The sequence below is a fragment of the Nothobranchius furzeri genome, chromosome 7, assembly GCF_043380555.1.
Source record: "Nothobranchius furzeri strain GRZ-AD chromosome 7, NfurGRZ-RIMD1, whole genome shotgun sequence".
In the NCBI taxonomy this organism is placed as follows: Eukaryota; Metazoa; Chordata; class Actinopteri; order Cyprinodontiformes; family Nothobranchiidae; genus Nothobranchius; species Nothobranchius furzeri.
Window position 1 is genome coordinate 49,499,385 of NC_091747.1, and position 12,541 is coordinate 49,511,925.

Sequence of the window (12,541 nt, forward strand, 5' to 3'; positions counted from 1 at the left end):
ATAAAATATTTGTACAAAACGCTCTGAGACAGATTCTTACAAAACACCAACACATCAAAGGGGAGAGAAATGTATAAAAATGTACAAATGTACAGCGTTCTGCTCGAATTGGAACATGCACTTTGGTTCATGATACAAAAATTACTCAATATTAGGTCGAAAAATAAATAGGGAAAAAAATAAAATGAGGAATATACATTTTTACAGCATCATGTCAGGATGCAAGTTCTGGTGGAATTGCACCACTTTCTCTGGACCAATAAAAATGGGCAAAATTGTCTCTGAAGTTTGCGCATTTTCCTTTCCAAGTTCTCTCAAGTGCGTCTGTTTGCATTTGGAAGCTTATTTGGTGCCAACTAATAAAAATAACAATATAAATGTGTCCGGGGGGGCACAACAGGCACCAAAAGCTGGTTTAAAACGCGTCCCTCTGCGGTGGGTTCCTGTACGGAGGCTCCTCCACGGGGTCGGGGGTAGACTGGCCGCTGGGTGGTGTTTGGGCGCCGCTGGCACCAGAGCTGTGACACACGTACCACTCGCTTAAATTGGCCGGCTGAGAGGTTCCAACCGGCTCCGACAGCACCGAGGAGCCCCCGGGCTCCCGGCCCAAGTCTGAAGAGGGGGACACCAAGGAGGGGGTGGAGGACTCGTAGCCCGAGCTGGGCGGAGGGGACTTGCAGTGCACCTTCATGTGTTTCCTCAGGGAGCTCGGGTGCGTGTAGGACTTGTCGCAGCCTCTCACTTTGCAGTTGTAGGGTTTGTCGCTGGTGTGCACGTGCGAGTGCTTCTTCCGGTCGCTGCTGTTCGCAAAGCGTCTGTCGCAGCCGTCAAACTCACACTTGAAGGGCTTCTCACCTGTGCAGAGAAAATCAGTGGCTTTAACACTCGAAGGGCAGAAAAAAACTATGAAAATGTTCATTTCTTTACTTTTTTTCATGTTGAGCAGAAATAATATTATACTTTATTATAAAGGGAATTAAAACACAATACGAATATAATCAATTTCTTCTTAAAACATCTGTGTGTTTTTAAAATTCTTCAAAAAGACTAAAAACATGTCATTCAAATGGTTAAAAGACGAATTAGAACATCATCTCATGCGTGCAAATAAAGCGCAAAGAAAGTAAAAATACGCACACAACTTCGCCCAAACAAGCTTTTTTGCACAAGGGAGAACATTTTAGCGATGTTTTAACCGGATATTCTTCTATCTTTTTTTTGTTGTTGCCAATTTTCATGCTACAAACTCTGTTGCATGAAAACTTGTAAACACAAGGTCCGAACGCGTTTGTGTACGTCAAAAAGACCAAATATGCGCAAAACCGCTGAAAACTCTCATATTATAAGCCAATCTGCTGCTGGGAGTCCAATATATATATATAAACATAGCTTCGTTTTCGTAATATCTGATTATGTGACGAGGCAGAAAAGAAAGAAGGAGAAAAAAAGACAACCTGAATAAATTACACGGAAATCATCCGCTGCTGATTTTTCTCCTCCGATTAAAGCTTTTGAGAATATGTAATTGCCTCTGTCTAATTACACTTGCGGGTTGAATATCAATTTGACCTTCAGCTGTTGGGTTGAGAGAGCCAATCAAGGATATTAGTGTCGTACAAGAAACCGTCGAGGAACAGACCCCAGGGGCAGCCCCCAGTCATAACCACACTTTCGGATAGGTTTTAAACATGATACGAGAGACCAGGCCCCTCGGGAGTCAACACACAGAAATAATTTAACAGATTTGTACTTGGGTAATGTGAGCAAATGATATGAATAATACATATGAGGAAGGAGGAAGGAGGGGGTGCAGAAATGGGGACGAAGGAGAGCGACACGAGAAAGGATAAAAATGGATGCATGAGCGTGAATTTGAGGCCTTTTTCGTCTGTCTTGGTTCCATCAGGCAGGCAGCCATGTTTGACCCATCAGATCTTTTAAATCCGCGTGCAGGAATGCCAGCACTGTTTTGGTAAATCATTCTGCACGTGTCAACTTGTTGCTTAAATCCACAATCAGCTTCCAAAATAAAGGTCTGGATGCATTCAGTGGAATTAGTTTTAAATGAACGTAAATGTGGGTTTTGGTTTGCAGAAGCGTCATGCCCATGCGGCTTTTTCATGCTTTTAGAAGACATGACGTGGGCCCATGGCTTTGTGTTGTTGATGTAAACAAGAGGTCGAGCCGTCAAACGCACGAGTGAGCTGCAGCCTGCACCTTCCTGAAACTTGGGAGCAACTGCTGCAAAGCAACAAACAGGTGGAGCGAGTCTGCAGTCTTGAACGCACAGATTCGATAAAGGCGTAAAGTTAGGAATCAAATTATGCAAATCGTGTTTAAAGATAACTTACAATTAGCTTGTATTTAATAATTCACTTTTCCCATTAAATCCCTTTTTAGTTTATGTTTTCTCGACACATTGATGTGATAAATCCGTGCACACTGACCTGTGTGAGTCCTTTTGTGGATCTTTAGATTCTCAGACCTGGCGAACACCTTCCCGCAGCCAGGGAACGGGCACGGGAACGGCTTCTCTCCGGTGTGCACCCGAATGTGATTCACAAGTTTGTATTTCGCTTTGAACGGCTTTCCTTCCCTCGGACACTCTTCCCAGAAGCAGATGTGGTTCGCCTGCTCGGGTCCTCCGACGTGCTCCACCGTCACGTGCGTGACGAGCTCGTGCATGGTGCTGTAAGTTTTCGAGCAGAGTTTCTTGGGCGAGTGCTCCGGCTCCAGCCACTTGCAGATCAGTTCCTGCTTGATCGGCTGCCTCATGTAGCGGAAAAACGCCCCGGCGCCAGGGTGGTGGTGGTGGTGGTGAGCGCTCAGATTCATGTTCAGATTCAGACCTCCGTAGCCATGCAGAGGCGAGGCGGAGAACGGATCAGCCCTGGAGCTTGCCACTTGACTCAAGTGATCAGACCGAACGTACATGTCTCCAGGTAGTCCTAACCTTATTTGTCCATTCAGCGCCGGGCCACCCGGGGATCCGCTGGAGGGCTGCTCGTGGTGGAGTCCGGAGAAGAGGGTGGTGTTGTTCCCAGCGTCGGGGTGGTGGCCATAGTGTCCGGGATAGCTACCTGTTGTTGAGACAAACATTCCGTGGTGAGAGGCTGAACCAGCAGTCTGCTCGGCGAGCGCTGGCATGGCTTGAGCCGTCAGATCTCTCCGGATGAGGAAGTCCCTACCTGCGGATAGAGCCTGGGCCGACATGGAATACGGGACCGACGTCGCCTGAACCGGGCCAAAAGCTCCCGTTTGACTGGAGACCACTTCGCTGTGGCCTGCCATGTGATGATTGTGGTGGTGGTGATGGTGGTGGGGATAATGATGGGCTGGGTTGATTTTGAGGGCCGCGGAGTGCCCCATGTGTTCTGGCCCGAATGGACTCGGCCCCAGGCGGGGTTCCGCAGTAATCTCCCCAGGGTGCGCGTGAGCCATTGAGTGTGGATAGCTGCTGAACCCCGGGAAGCCTGTCACGCTCTGAGGGGTATGGTGGTGATGATGGTGATGGTGGTGAGCCCCTGCCAAGTCAACTAATCTCAGCGCCGTGTTCCGTTTGGAAAACGCAGGGTCCATCATGGGGCTTCCCAAAGCATCCACGCTCATTACTTCCTAATTTTAGAATAACTTGACAGCAGGCAAAATAATAATGAAGATGACAAATATATTTTAATCGCAATGACAAATAAAAGGGAAAAAAAGAGAAAAAAAACTTTTTAAAGTTAAGTCTATCTGCAGACAACATGGAATCCCATTCGGTTGAGAGGCAGCAGCAGGACGCTTTGATACTGAATAGAGATTCATGGTAGGCGCTGCAGCCCGTGGAGCTAAACAATCACCCCGCGCTCTAATTGGTCAGAGCGCCGTGATTGACGTCACCGGTGACAGTTTCCAACGTGATGAAAAATGTCTTGGTGACAGCGAGTGGCCAGTGCGCTTGCGCAGAGCTGGAGGGAGGAAAAATAACTAGTTATTGTTTATTATAACTCATAAAAATACGTTCTTGTATGTATTTAATTCGCTTTTTTCTTTTCCAAAAATCTGCCTCGGTCACACAGTGGTTTGTGCAATCTTACGAGTGTGCAGAGTGGGCACGTTGTTCCAATAAAAGTTGTGCGGATCATAAATAATGCAGTGATATCTTCATTTAGCGCTACGGCACTTGCTAAGCCACTTTTACGCACATAATTACGCACACATTTACGCATAGAAGAAATCGCCTGCAAAGCACAGCCAAACTTGTGCTGAGACGAGCTCCGTCATAGGAAGGGTTTAAAATAGAGCAAAGAAATGCGCGCTTAGAAATTTGCATAAGCGCTCCTCCGTCCTGCAGCGCGTCCCGAATCCGCTCTGCTCCGTCAGATCCGGGTGTGTGGAGAGAACAAAGCAAGCCCCGGTCCGTTCCGTGGAGGAGAGAAAGAGAGAGAGGGGGGGGAAATGGAACGGACGGGACCTGTTGTTGATCCGGGGTGGTTTCGTTTCAGACCCAGGACGGCAGCAGACGAGGGTCATAGGAGGTGGTCTCGTGGCAGCTCAAAATAAAACAGTGTGTGCTGTAAGTATCGGTTACAACAGATTTCAAAAGTGGACCCAGAAGTATTTTCTGCTCTGGTTTGATTCTTAGAAATAGGATTTTATTCTTTGATTGTAACTTTTATTCATACTGTTTGCTATTGTTGTTGTTTCAGTGCGTAAAATCGGGGGGGGGGGGGGGGGGGGGCACATTTACGTGCAGATCTGGACTTCAGTAGGCCTGACTTTGTCCTAAATATCAATGCTGTACTTTAACTAATTTCTCTTAATATCTAAAAAAAAAGATCTTTTTGTCTTGTGAGTTAAAATTTTGCTTAGTTGTGTCTTTTTTATGTTCTGTGTGAAGTATTTTAATGTTCTGAATAACCTTTAACTTTTATGACTGTGGAGGAAAAGTGAGAACAGTTTCAGATTACGTTAATTTCATGTTTGGATGTTTTTGTTTTCTGACTTGTTGGTCAAGTTGAAAAAGTACAGAAATGAAAAAATTATCTCATCAGAACGCATTGGTTTTCCGTTTACTTAGTACAAATTGCCCAACTGTTTTTAAGATGACTTGCATGTCAGTAAAACTCTGAAACTCAAATAATGAATTTATTTACACAAATCAGCATCAAATTCAAGTTAAAAACGTATCTGTTGTGATGTTTTCCATTGAATTACCACGTCAATCTCTTCACTGACAGCATCTCTATCAACACTAAATAATCTGAGTCAATATTTAGAGAGGTGACGGATCCCAAAGATGTTTATTAAAAGGCCTCCGCGGCGCGCGCGACCTAAGCGAGGCGCACAGCTGCAGAAATCAGACGCAGCACAGCAGCGTGCGTAATGCAAAACTAGGGACAGTTATTTCTGGTGTGTGTGTGTGTGTGTGTGTGTGTGTGTGTGTGTGTGTGTGTGTGTGTGTGTGTGTGTGTGTGTGTGTGTGTGTGTGTGTGTGTGTGTGTGTGTGATCGTAAAAAGGGAAGTTTGCTGCTTTAGTGTCGCTTTTACGGCAAACAATAATACAGTGAAGGTGAAATTGTAAAAAAGTAAACTACTTGTAGAGTTTGGGCACCATTTAGAGTGTTTTAACTTAAAATGTGTGTTTTAAGTAGTTTTTGTTGCAATTGAGCTCTACTTGTTGCATGTTTATCTCCTCACACCTGTTCAGAAGTATTTTTTTATAAAGCAGATCAGGAAAACTCCAAGCTGGGATTGTAAAGTTGCAAAGAAACAAACTGATCTTCCCTCTCTCTCCTTATGGGAAAATCGTTTTTTTTCTTCGAGTGACTCGCAGGTTTGTGCACGTGGCTTTGATCTCCAAGCAGCCGCGGTTTCCTGCAGCGAGCACCTCAAAACACACATGATAACTACACCAAAACCACCACAACGTAACGTACAGGTCGTGATGCATCACTACAAAGGACGGAGGAGTTGCACGAGCACAAACAACCTAAATTTCAAAAATGGTTGCGTTGTAAACACTGCCTGTAGGATTCAGGGTCGAAATCCGAATCACAGATGTATGTTTGTGCTCACGAGAGGCAGACAACACATTTGGATTTCCTTCCAGGTGAAAACAAGTGCTGACTCTGCAAGAAATTGAGATTTTTTTCCATATGCAAAGATGGTTGTCCGAGTGTTTATTTTAAATTTGCCCATAAATAATTAATCATTTTTGTTCATTAAAAACTATTTTGATTCCAGATGTGGCTAGCCAATGCTTTTGCAAGTCTCAAGTCTTTCAAATTAATTCTAGTCAATTCCAAGTCTTAAATTTATGGTTTTGAGTTCTAAACAAGTCCTTCAAGAACACAAAAAGCAAATATTTGAGGAAAAAACGGAGTTATTCCTAATATGTGTATTTATAACAAAGATTTAATAATGAATGTCTTGTTTAATATTCTTTAAATGTTTGCTATTTGTAAAATATCAAGTCACGAGTCATCCCTAACAGGTCACACGTCTTTACATTTAAATGATATAGTTCGTTTAGTTAATTTGACTCATTTTAACGTTTTATTGAGTATTTTTGTTGTTTATTTTCAAATCATTAGAAATCAGTTATTTTAAGTCATCTGACTCGACCACTTGACTTCACAAGTCACAGGTATTTCCATGAAGTAAGAGTTGTTCTTGGAAAGTTATTTTAGTTTGCAAATAATTAAAGTAAACATGATTAAATTCAAGTCAAAACCCAAAAGCAAGTCAAGTCCGAGTGTTAAACCTTCATTCTGAATCCTAAACAAAACATTCCTCCTGGATTTCTGAATTTTCCACATGAATTCCAATTTATTTGCATAACTTAACTATCAGATATGTCTATTTTATTTTAGGTTATCAGACATTTTCAACTCAATAACGCGGAGTACCAAGTCATTTTCATGTTAAGTGAGCCAAGTCAATTAAATTGAGGCTGAGTCCTAGTCACGTGACTCAAGAGTCCACACCTCTGCTTGATTATATAAATGTGCTAATAATAACCCAATATAGACCTTTTTTCAGTTTTTGCAACAAACTGTTGTTATTTTTTAAAACACGCAGACTTATTTTGTTATTCAGCCGTTTGCCTCAAGTCTCAGTCAGCAATCTGAAAATATCTGGAACTGATGATGTAAAGAGGAATGAAAGAGCGGGCCCTGCACAGAGGGTTGTTATTTGGTGAGTGCGTGTTATTGAGTTGGGAGGGTGGGGGGCTCAACCAATGAGCGCTAGGCAGTTCGTCCACGTGACCACCCCCTCCTCTCCCATTCATCAGGGCTGGGACTGTGTTGTCTTTTCAATTCATTTATCTGCAGGAATGATTGCGACTATCAGTCTAGAGCTCACCGCCTGGCTGAGGAGGTGAAAGTTGCGCCACAGGAAGATAAACCGCAAAAAGACAATATTGCATGTATACAAGCGGGCTTTTTTGCGTGCGCATCGGATGAGCGGTGTAGAGGAATTCCTCGCGTCGCTGAAAAAGAAAGCAGAAAGAAAACAAATCTGTGGATTAGAGTTATCTCAGTCTGGTTGGGGTAAGAAGAGATAACAGCAGAGGAGAGGAGAGGGAGGAAGAATATCTGCGCGTGTTTTTTTGGTTTCTGCTCTCAGTCGTCTCGGCGAGTCTAGACTGAAGATGCTCCTGGACGCAGGACCGCAGTATCCCACCATAGGAGTCACTACTTTCGGCTCCTCGCGGCATCACTCAACAGGCGAAGTGGCGGAAAGGGAAGTGGCGCTGGGGATCAACCCGTTCGCGGACGGGATGGGCGCCTTCAAAATAAACCACAGCTCTCATGACATCGGCTCCGGACAGACGGCGTTTGCCTCCCAGGCTCCGGGCTACGCGGCGGCCGCCTTGGGACACCACCACCACCACCCGGCGCACGTCGGCTCCTACTCCACGGCGGCTTTTAACTCCACCAGGGACTTTTTGTTCAGAAATCGGGGATTCGGGGAAGCCACCGGCGCGCAGCACAGCCTGTTCGCCTCCGGGAGTTTCGCAGGGCCACACGGACACTCAGATGCAGCGGGGCACCTGCTCTTCCCTGGACTCCACGAGCAAGCGGCGAGCCACGCGTCCTCCAATGTGGTCAACAGCCAGATGAGGCTGGGCTTCTCTGGGGACATGTACGGCCGGGCCGACCAGTACGGCCACGTTACGAGCCCGCGTTCCGACCACTACGCCTCCACCCAGCTCCACGGCTACGGACCCATGAACATGAATATGGCCGCGCACCACGGAGCGGGGGCCTTCTTCCGATACATGCGGCAGCCCATCAAGCAAGAGCTCATCTGCAAGTGGATCGAACCGGAGCAGCTATCCAACCCCAAAAAGTCGTGTAACAAAACTTTCAGCACCATGCACGAGCTGGTGACCCATCTTACGGTGGAGCACGTGGGGGGGCCGGAGCAGACCAACCACATCTGCTTCTGGGAGGACTGCTCCAGAGAGGGGAAGCCGTTCAAAGCAAAATACAAACTTGTGAATCACATCCGCGTGCACACCGGAGAGAAGCCGTTTCCCTGCCCGTTCCCCGGATGTGGCAAAGTGTTTGCGCGATCGGAAAACCTAAAAATTCACAAAAGGACTCACACGGGTAAGAATAAACGAAACAAAGATTCCATTCTGCTAAATCAAAGCTGTCAATATCTGATCTAAAACATGCATGAGATCCACTCCAGCTGGAATCTCCTCGCATGTGATTCACAGCAGCTGCTGCAGAAATGGTTCTGTCCTTTTTATTTATTGGCTTTTGAATTAAAACGTTTATTTTCAGTAGATGCTCTGGAGGTTTTTGGGTAATTGTTTACAACGAGGATGGAATGCATTGTTAATCAATCAAAAATGACGACATGTTTGTCTTTAAACAGCCTTTTATGTTGTGTTATAGGTGAGAAGCCTTTTAAGTGTGAGTTTGAGGGCTGCGACAGGCGGTTCGCGAACAGCAGCGACCGCAAGAAACACATGCACGTCCACACGTCGGACAAGCCGTACCTCTGTAAAATGTGCGACAAGTCCTACACACACCCCAGCTCCCTGCGAAAACACATGAAGGTAAACAAAAAACACTCCATTTGTTTATTTTTACTGTAATGACATTTAAACCTCATTTTTGAATATTTAAATAATTTAGAAAACGAATGTTTGTGCACATTTTGTTTATTCTAAAGAGAACTTAAGAAATGTCATGAACGCCTTAAATAAACATTTTAATTATTGCATTTGTTTTTGTGTTAATCAACATTTTTGCATATTTTTATAATAATGCAGGTCCACGAATCCACCAATCCGGGATCGCAGCCTTCTCCAGCGGCCAGTTCAGGGTACGAGTCGTCCACACCCCCCACCATCGTCTCCCCGTCCACAGAGAACCAGAGCAGCAGCTCCATATCACCAGCAGCCTCAGCAGTGCACCACACAGCCAGCCACAGCACGCTGTCGTCAAATTTCAATGAATGGTACGTGTAAATATTTTTAAAAAAGGGAGAAAAAAAAAGAAAAAAGAGGAGAAAAGACTGCAGGAATAATGAGAAAATGGAAAAAAACGGGACTCTAAAGTCAGGAAGATGGACTGACAAATCACAGAGAAGTTAAAGACTGTATTAAAATGTGAAAGAGAAATGCACGGACTCTTCCTCCTCCTCTTCCTCCTTCCTTTTCCCCTCCTCCCCAATATTTCTTCGAGTCTTTATTTTTCCTGAGAGACTGCACAAAAACAAAAAATCGCATGCTATCTCCGAGGCCTGGATTTTTGTACATATCAGCAAGCTGAGGGAGCAAAAATGTAATATTTTATTTTGTAAATATCACAGTTTAAAGGGGGGGATTTGTTGGGGGAAAAAAGAAAACAGGAAAAAAGGTGGTTCCTAGATTTATGGAGATGGTTTTACGAAATATCGCGATGAATAGGCTTTCTGGTTGCTGCAGAATGTTATAGTTGTGTACCAAAATGTGAATTTATTCAGTATTACTCCAGTCTACACGTCGACCTAACCGACTCCTAGTATTAAATGTGCTTTTTGTAGCCTATCCAGTGCAACATTTTAATTTTATTTTTATTTTTTTATTATTTCTATTCGTCCAAGGTCCCGTTTTGAGTAGCACAAGTATCATTGTTGTTATTTAATGTCATGTCGATAAAAAATCGTGTAGTGGAAGCCTGAAATGTCGATCTGTTTATGTACGTGATAAATATACAAAAAAAATCTGTCAATTTGCTTTGTCTGAAAGGAAGTAATCTGATTACATGTAAAGTAGCTCAATTTTCCATATTTATCCGCATGTAAAAGGGCCGGTAACATGTTAGAAATGATCGGTATTTATGGAGAAATGCGCTCGTGTGTAAAATTTAGTTTACAAGGAGAAAAAAACATGTTTGGATACATTTCGTACTACATTAAAGGATTCAAAAAACACTATTTGGTTTGGTTTTAACGTGGATTATGTGTCAAATTCATGACTTTGTATTTAAAAAGTATCTTTTTTCTTGAAGGAAGGGGGAAATCGGACGATTTGAGCATTTTGGACTGTTTGTGTGTGTGTGTGTGTGTGTGTGTGTGTGCGCGCGCGTGTGTGTGTGTGTGTGTGTTCCAACTTCAGTGACACTCGATAATAACTAAATCCCCCCTTTCTGTGTTCTTCTGTTTATCCAAAATTAACATCCACCGCTTTGCCCTGCAGTAATGTGCAAATTAAATTGATTAATCACGGCTGTTGTTCCTCGGTGGATAAACCGGAGGAAGCTATTTTGCGTTACTTAATTGTTCGCAAATCTAATTTTCAAATCTAATTTATTTTCTTTTTCGCTCCCATGTTGGTTTTTTCTTTCTTTCTTGTGATTTCGCAGGTTTTCCTTACAGATCCTAAAGAAATGTGTGTGTGCGCGCGCGCACCCCCCCCCCCACACACACACACACACACACACACATTTCATTGTTCCTGCTGCAGCTTGCTTGACCGCCCCATTAGGCAGAGATCATATCAGCACTGATCATGGTTAACACTGCCAGTGTGCTCAGATCCACCGATCTGTCAGTCTGCTGCCTTTTTCCCCCCATAAAGAAAAGAACAAAAAATCTGCACCAACCCCAAAAAAATTCCAAAATGCCCCAAAAGCTGTTTTTTAATTCGTTGCAATATATATATATATATATATATATATATATATATATATATATATATATATATATATATATATATATATATATATATATTAAATATAGAGGAAAAAACCCAAATCCTCATCCTAAATGGTTAAAAATGTATTGAGATGTATTCATATTTTCTTTTCACGGACTATTACATGTGGAGATAAATGAAGGATGGCGATAGAATGACTTCTTTCGACTCTATTTAACACTATCTATCTGTGCAGATGCTCCACTGATGCACTGCAAGGGAGACAAAATGGGAAAGGGGGAGTCTGAATAGGTTTGAGGAACTCTGGGGAAAATGTTCACGTTTATTTGGGAATATTAATAGTTGTAAAAGACTTAACCTTCAATTTTGTTGAGATCAGCTTTAGTTTTATACCCGTTGTGTTAGTTAACATTAAACATTTTATTTTGATTTTTTAGTATTGTTATTTTTAATATTTATAGAATCGCAAATATTTAAATAAAATTTACATTTTGGGAAGAAAAATGCCAAATATATTTCTAGTGGGAAATAAATTCCTAGAATCATTTGTTTGATTTTATTTCCTCTACTGGTTGCAGAAATCTTACTTTTATTTTAACTCCAACAAAACAAAACGAAGAAGTCGCAGCCTTTTAGCCGAGACACTGCTGAACGCAGAGCATTAACCGTGTCGCTTAACTTCTACTTTATGGCTCCTGGCTGTCGCGTCACTTTGCACCGAATCTCCTCACGGAGAGGAAACTAAAACGCTCGTAAAAGGACGCGTGGAGGGCACGATGCGCAGATGCCAACGACTCCGGATCAGACAGGAGCGCGGAGAGAAAATAAAAATAAAAGACAGATCCACTTCAGATGTATTTACGCTGCAGCCTGGTAATGACAGCCGCTCGGATGTCTGGAGAAGCGCAAAGCGCCTGCGTCATGAATATTTATCAGCAGCACTTGTGGCCAGTAAACTGAGCCTGACGTTGGCGTTTCCGCGGCTCATCATATCAGACGTGGAGGCTCAGCTCTTCCTGCTTGTAGAATTGTGTTTGACAACAAACAACACGTCAGGAATGAAGACGCGCACTTAAGTTCTGGTTTTGGATCACGTGTGTCCGTGCGTAAATGTGTGCATATAAATGTATTCTTTCTTTTTCATTAGCCCCTGCAGGATTTCATTTATGAGTCTAATTTTAAGAGCAAAATCATCATCTATAATAATAATAATAATAATAATAATAATAATAATAATAATAATAATAATAATAATAATAATAATAATAACAACAACAACAATAATAATAATGCTCTGATCATTTAAATGGGTTTTTATTAGAAGTGGTCACGTGGTTTCTACTTTTAAACCACAAAAATAAAAAAATAAAACTCTTATAATTGCAACACCAGCAG

The 12,541-nt window shown here is 42.9% G+C and overlaps 2 protein-coding genes across 3 annotated transcripts; one reads left to right on the forward strand and one right to left on the reverse strand.

The window, feature by feature from the left end:
• Positions 1–265: 265 nt before the first annotated feature.
• zic4 (zic family member 4) lies at positions 266–3,750 on the reverse strand. Of its 2 annotated transcripts, XM_015955107.3 has the most exons (3): positions 3,189–3,750; positions 2,448–3,080; positions 266–855 (listed from the first exon to the last, which is right to left on the reverse strand). In XM_015955107.3, the coding sequence occupies exons 1-3, from the start codon at positions 3,607–3,609 to the stop codon at positions 416–418; spliced, it is 1,494 nt and encodes a 497-aa protein (XP_015810593.3). In that variant the 5' UTR covers positions 3,610–3,750; the 3' UTR covers positions 266–415. The 2 variants fall into 2 exon arrangements, with proteins under 2 accessions (XP_015810593.3, XP_015810592.3); XM_015955106.3 differs by having other exon boundaries at positions 2,448–3,750.
• A 3,739-nt stretch (positions 3,751–7,489) lies between these two features.
• Positions 7,490–9,604, forward strand: zic1 (zic family member 1 (odd-paired homolog, Drosophila)). The gene is made up of 3 exons (XM_015955108.3): positions 7,490–8,603; positions 8,898–9,061; positions 9,278–9,604. Exons 1-3 carry the CDS (start codon positions 7,640–7,642, stop codon positions 9,473–9,475), a joined length of 1,326 nt encoding a protein of 441 aa, XP_015810594.3. The 5' UTR covers positions 7,490–7,639; the 3' UTR covers positions 9,476–9,604.
• The last annotated feature ends 2,937 nt before the right edge of the window (positions 9,605–12,541 follow it).

What these genes read in the sequence shown, in the direction of transcription:
- zic1 (XM_015955108.3), top strand. Translation starts at nt 7,640, where the DNA reads ATGCTCCTGGACGCAGGACCGCAGTATCCCACCATAGGAGTCACTACT. An exon ending in TCACAAAAGGACTCACACGG is followed by an intron (nt 8,604 to 8,897) that starts GTAAGAATAAAC and finishes GTTGTGTTATAG; the next exon opens with GTGAGAAGCCTTTTAAGTGT. An exon ending in CCCTGCGAAAACACATGAAG is followed by an intron (nt 9,062 to 9,277) that starts GTAAACAAAAAA and finishes ATAATAATGCAG; the next exon opens with GTCCACGAATCCACCAATCC.
- zic4 (XM_015955106.3), bottom strand. Translation starts at nt 3,609, where the DNA reads ATGAGCGTGGATGCTTTGGGAAGCCCCATGATGGACCCTGCGTTTTCC. An exon ending in CCACAAAAGGACTCACACAG is followed by an intron (nt 856 to 2,447) that starts GTCAGTGTGCAC and finishes TTCTCTGCACAG; the next exon opens with GTGAGAAGCCCTTCAAGTGT.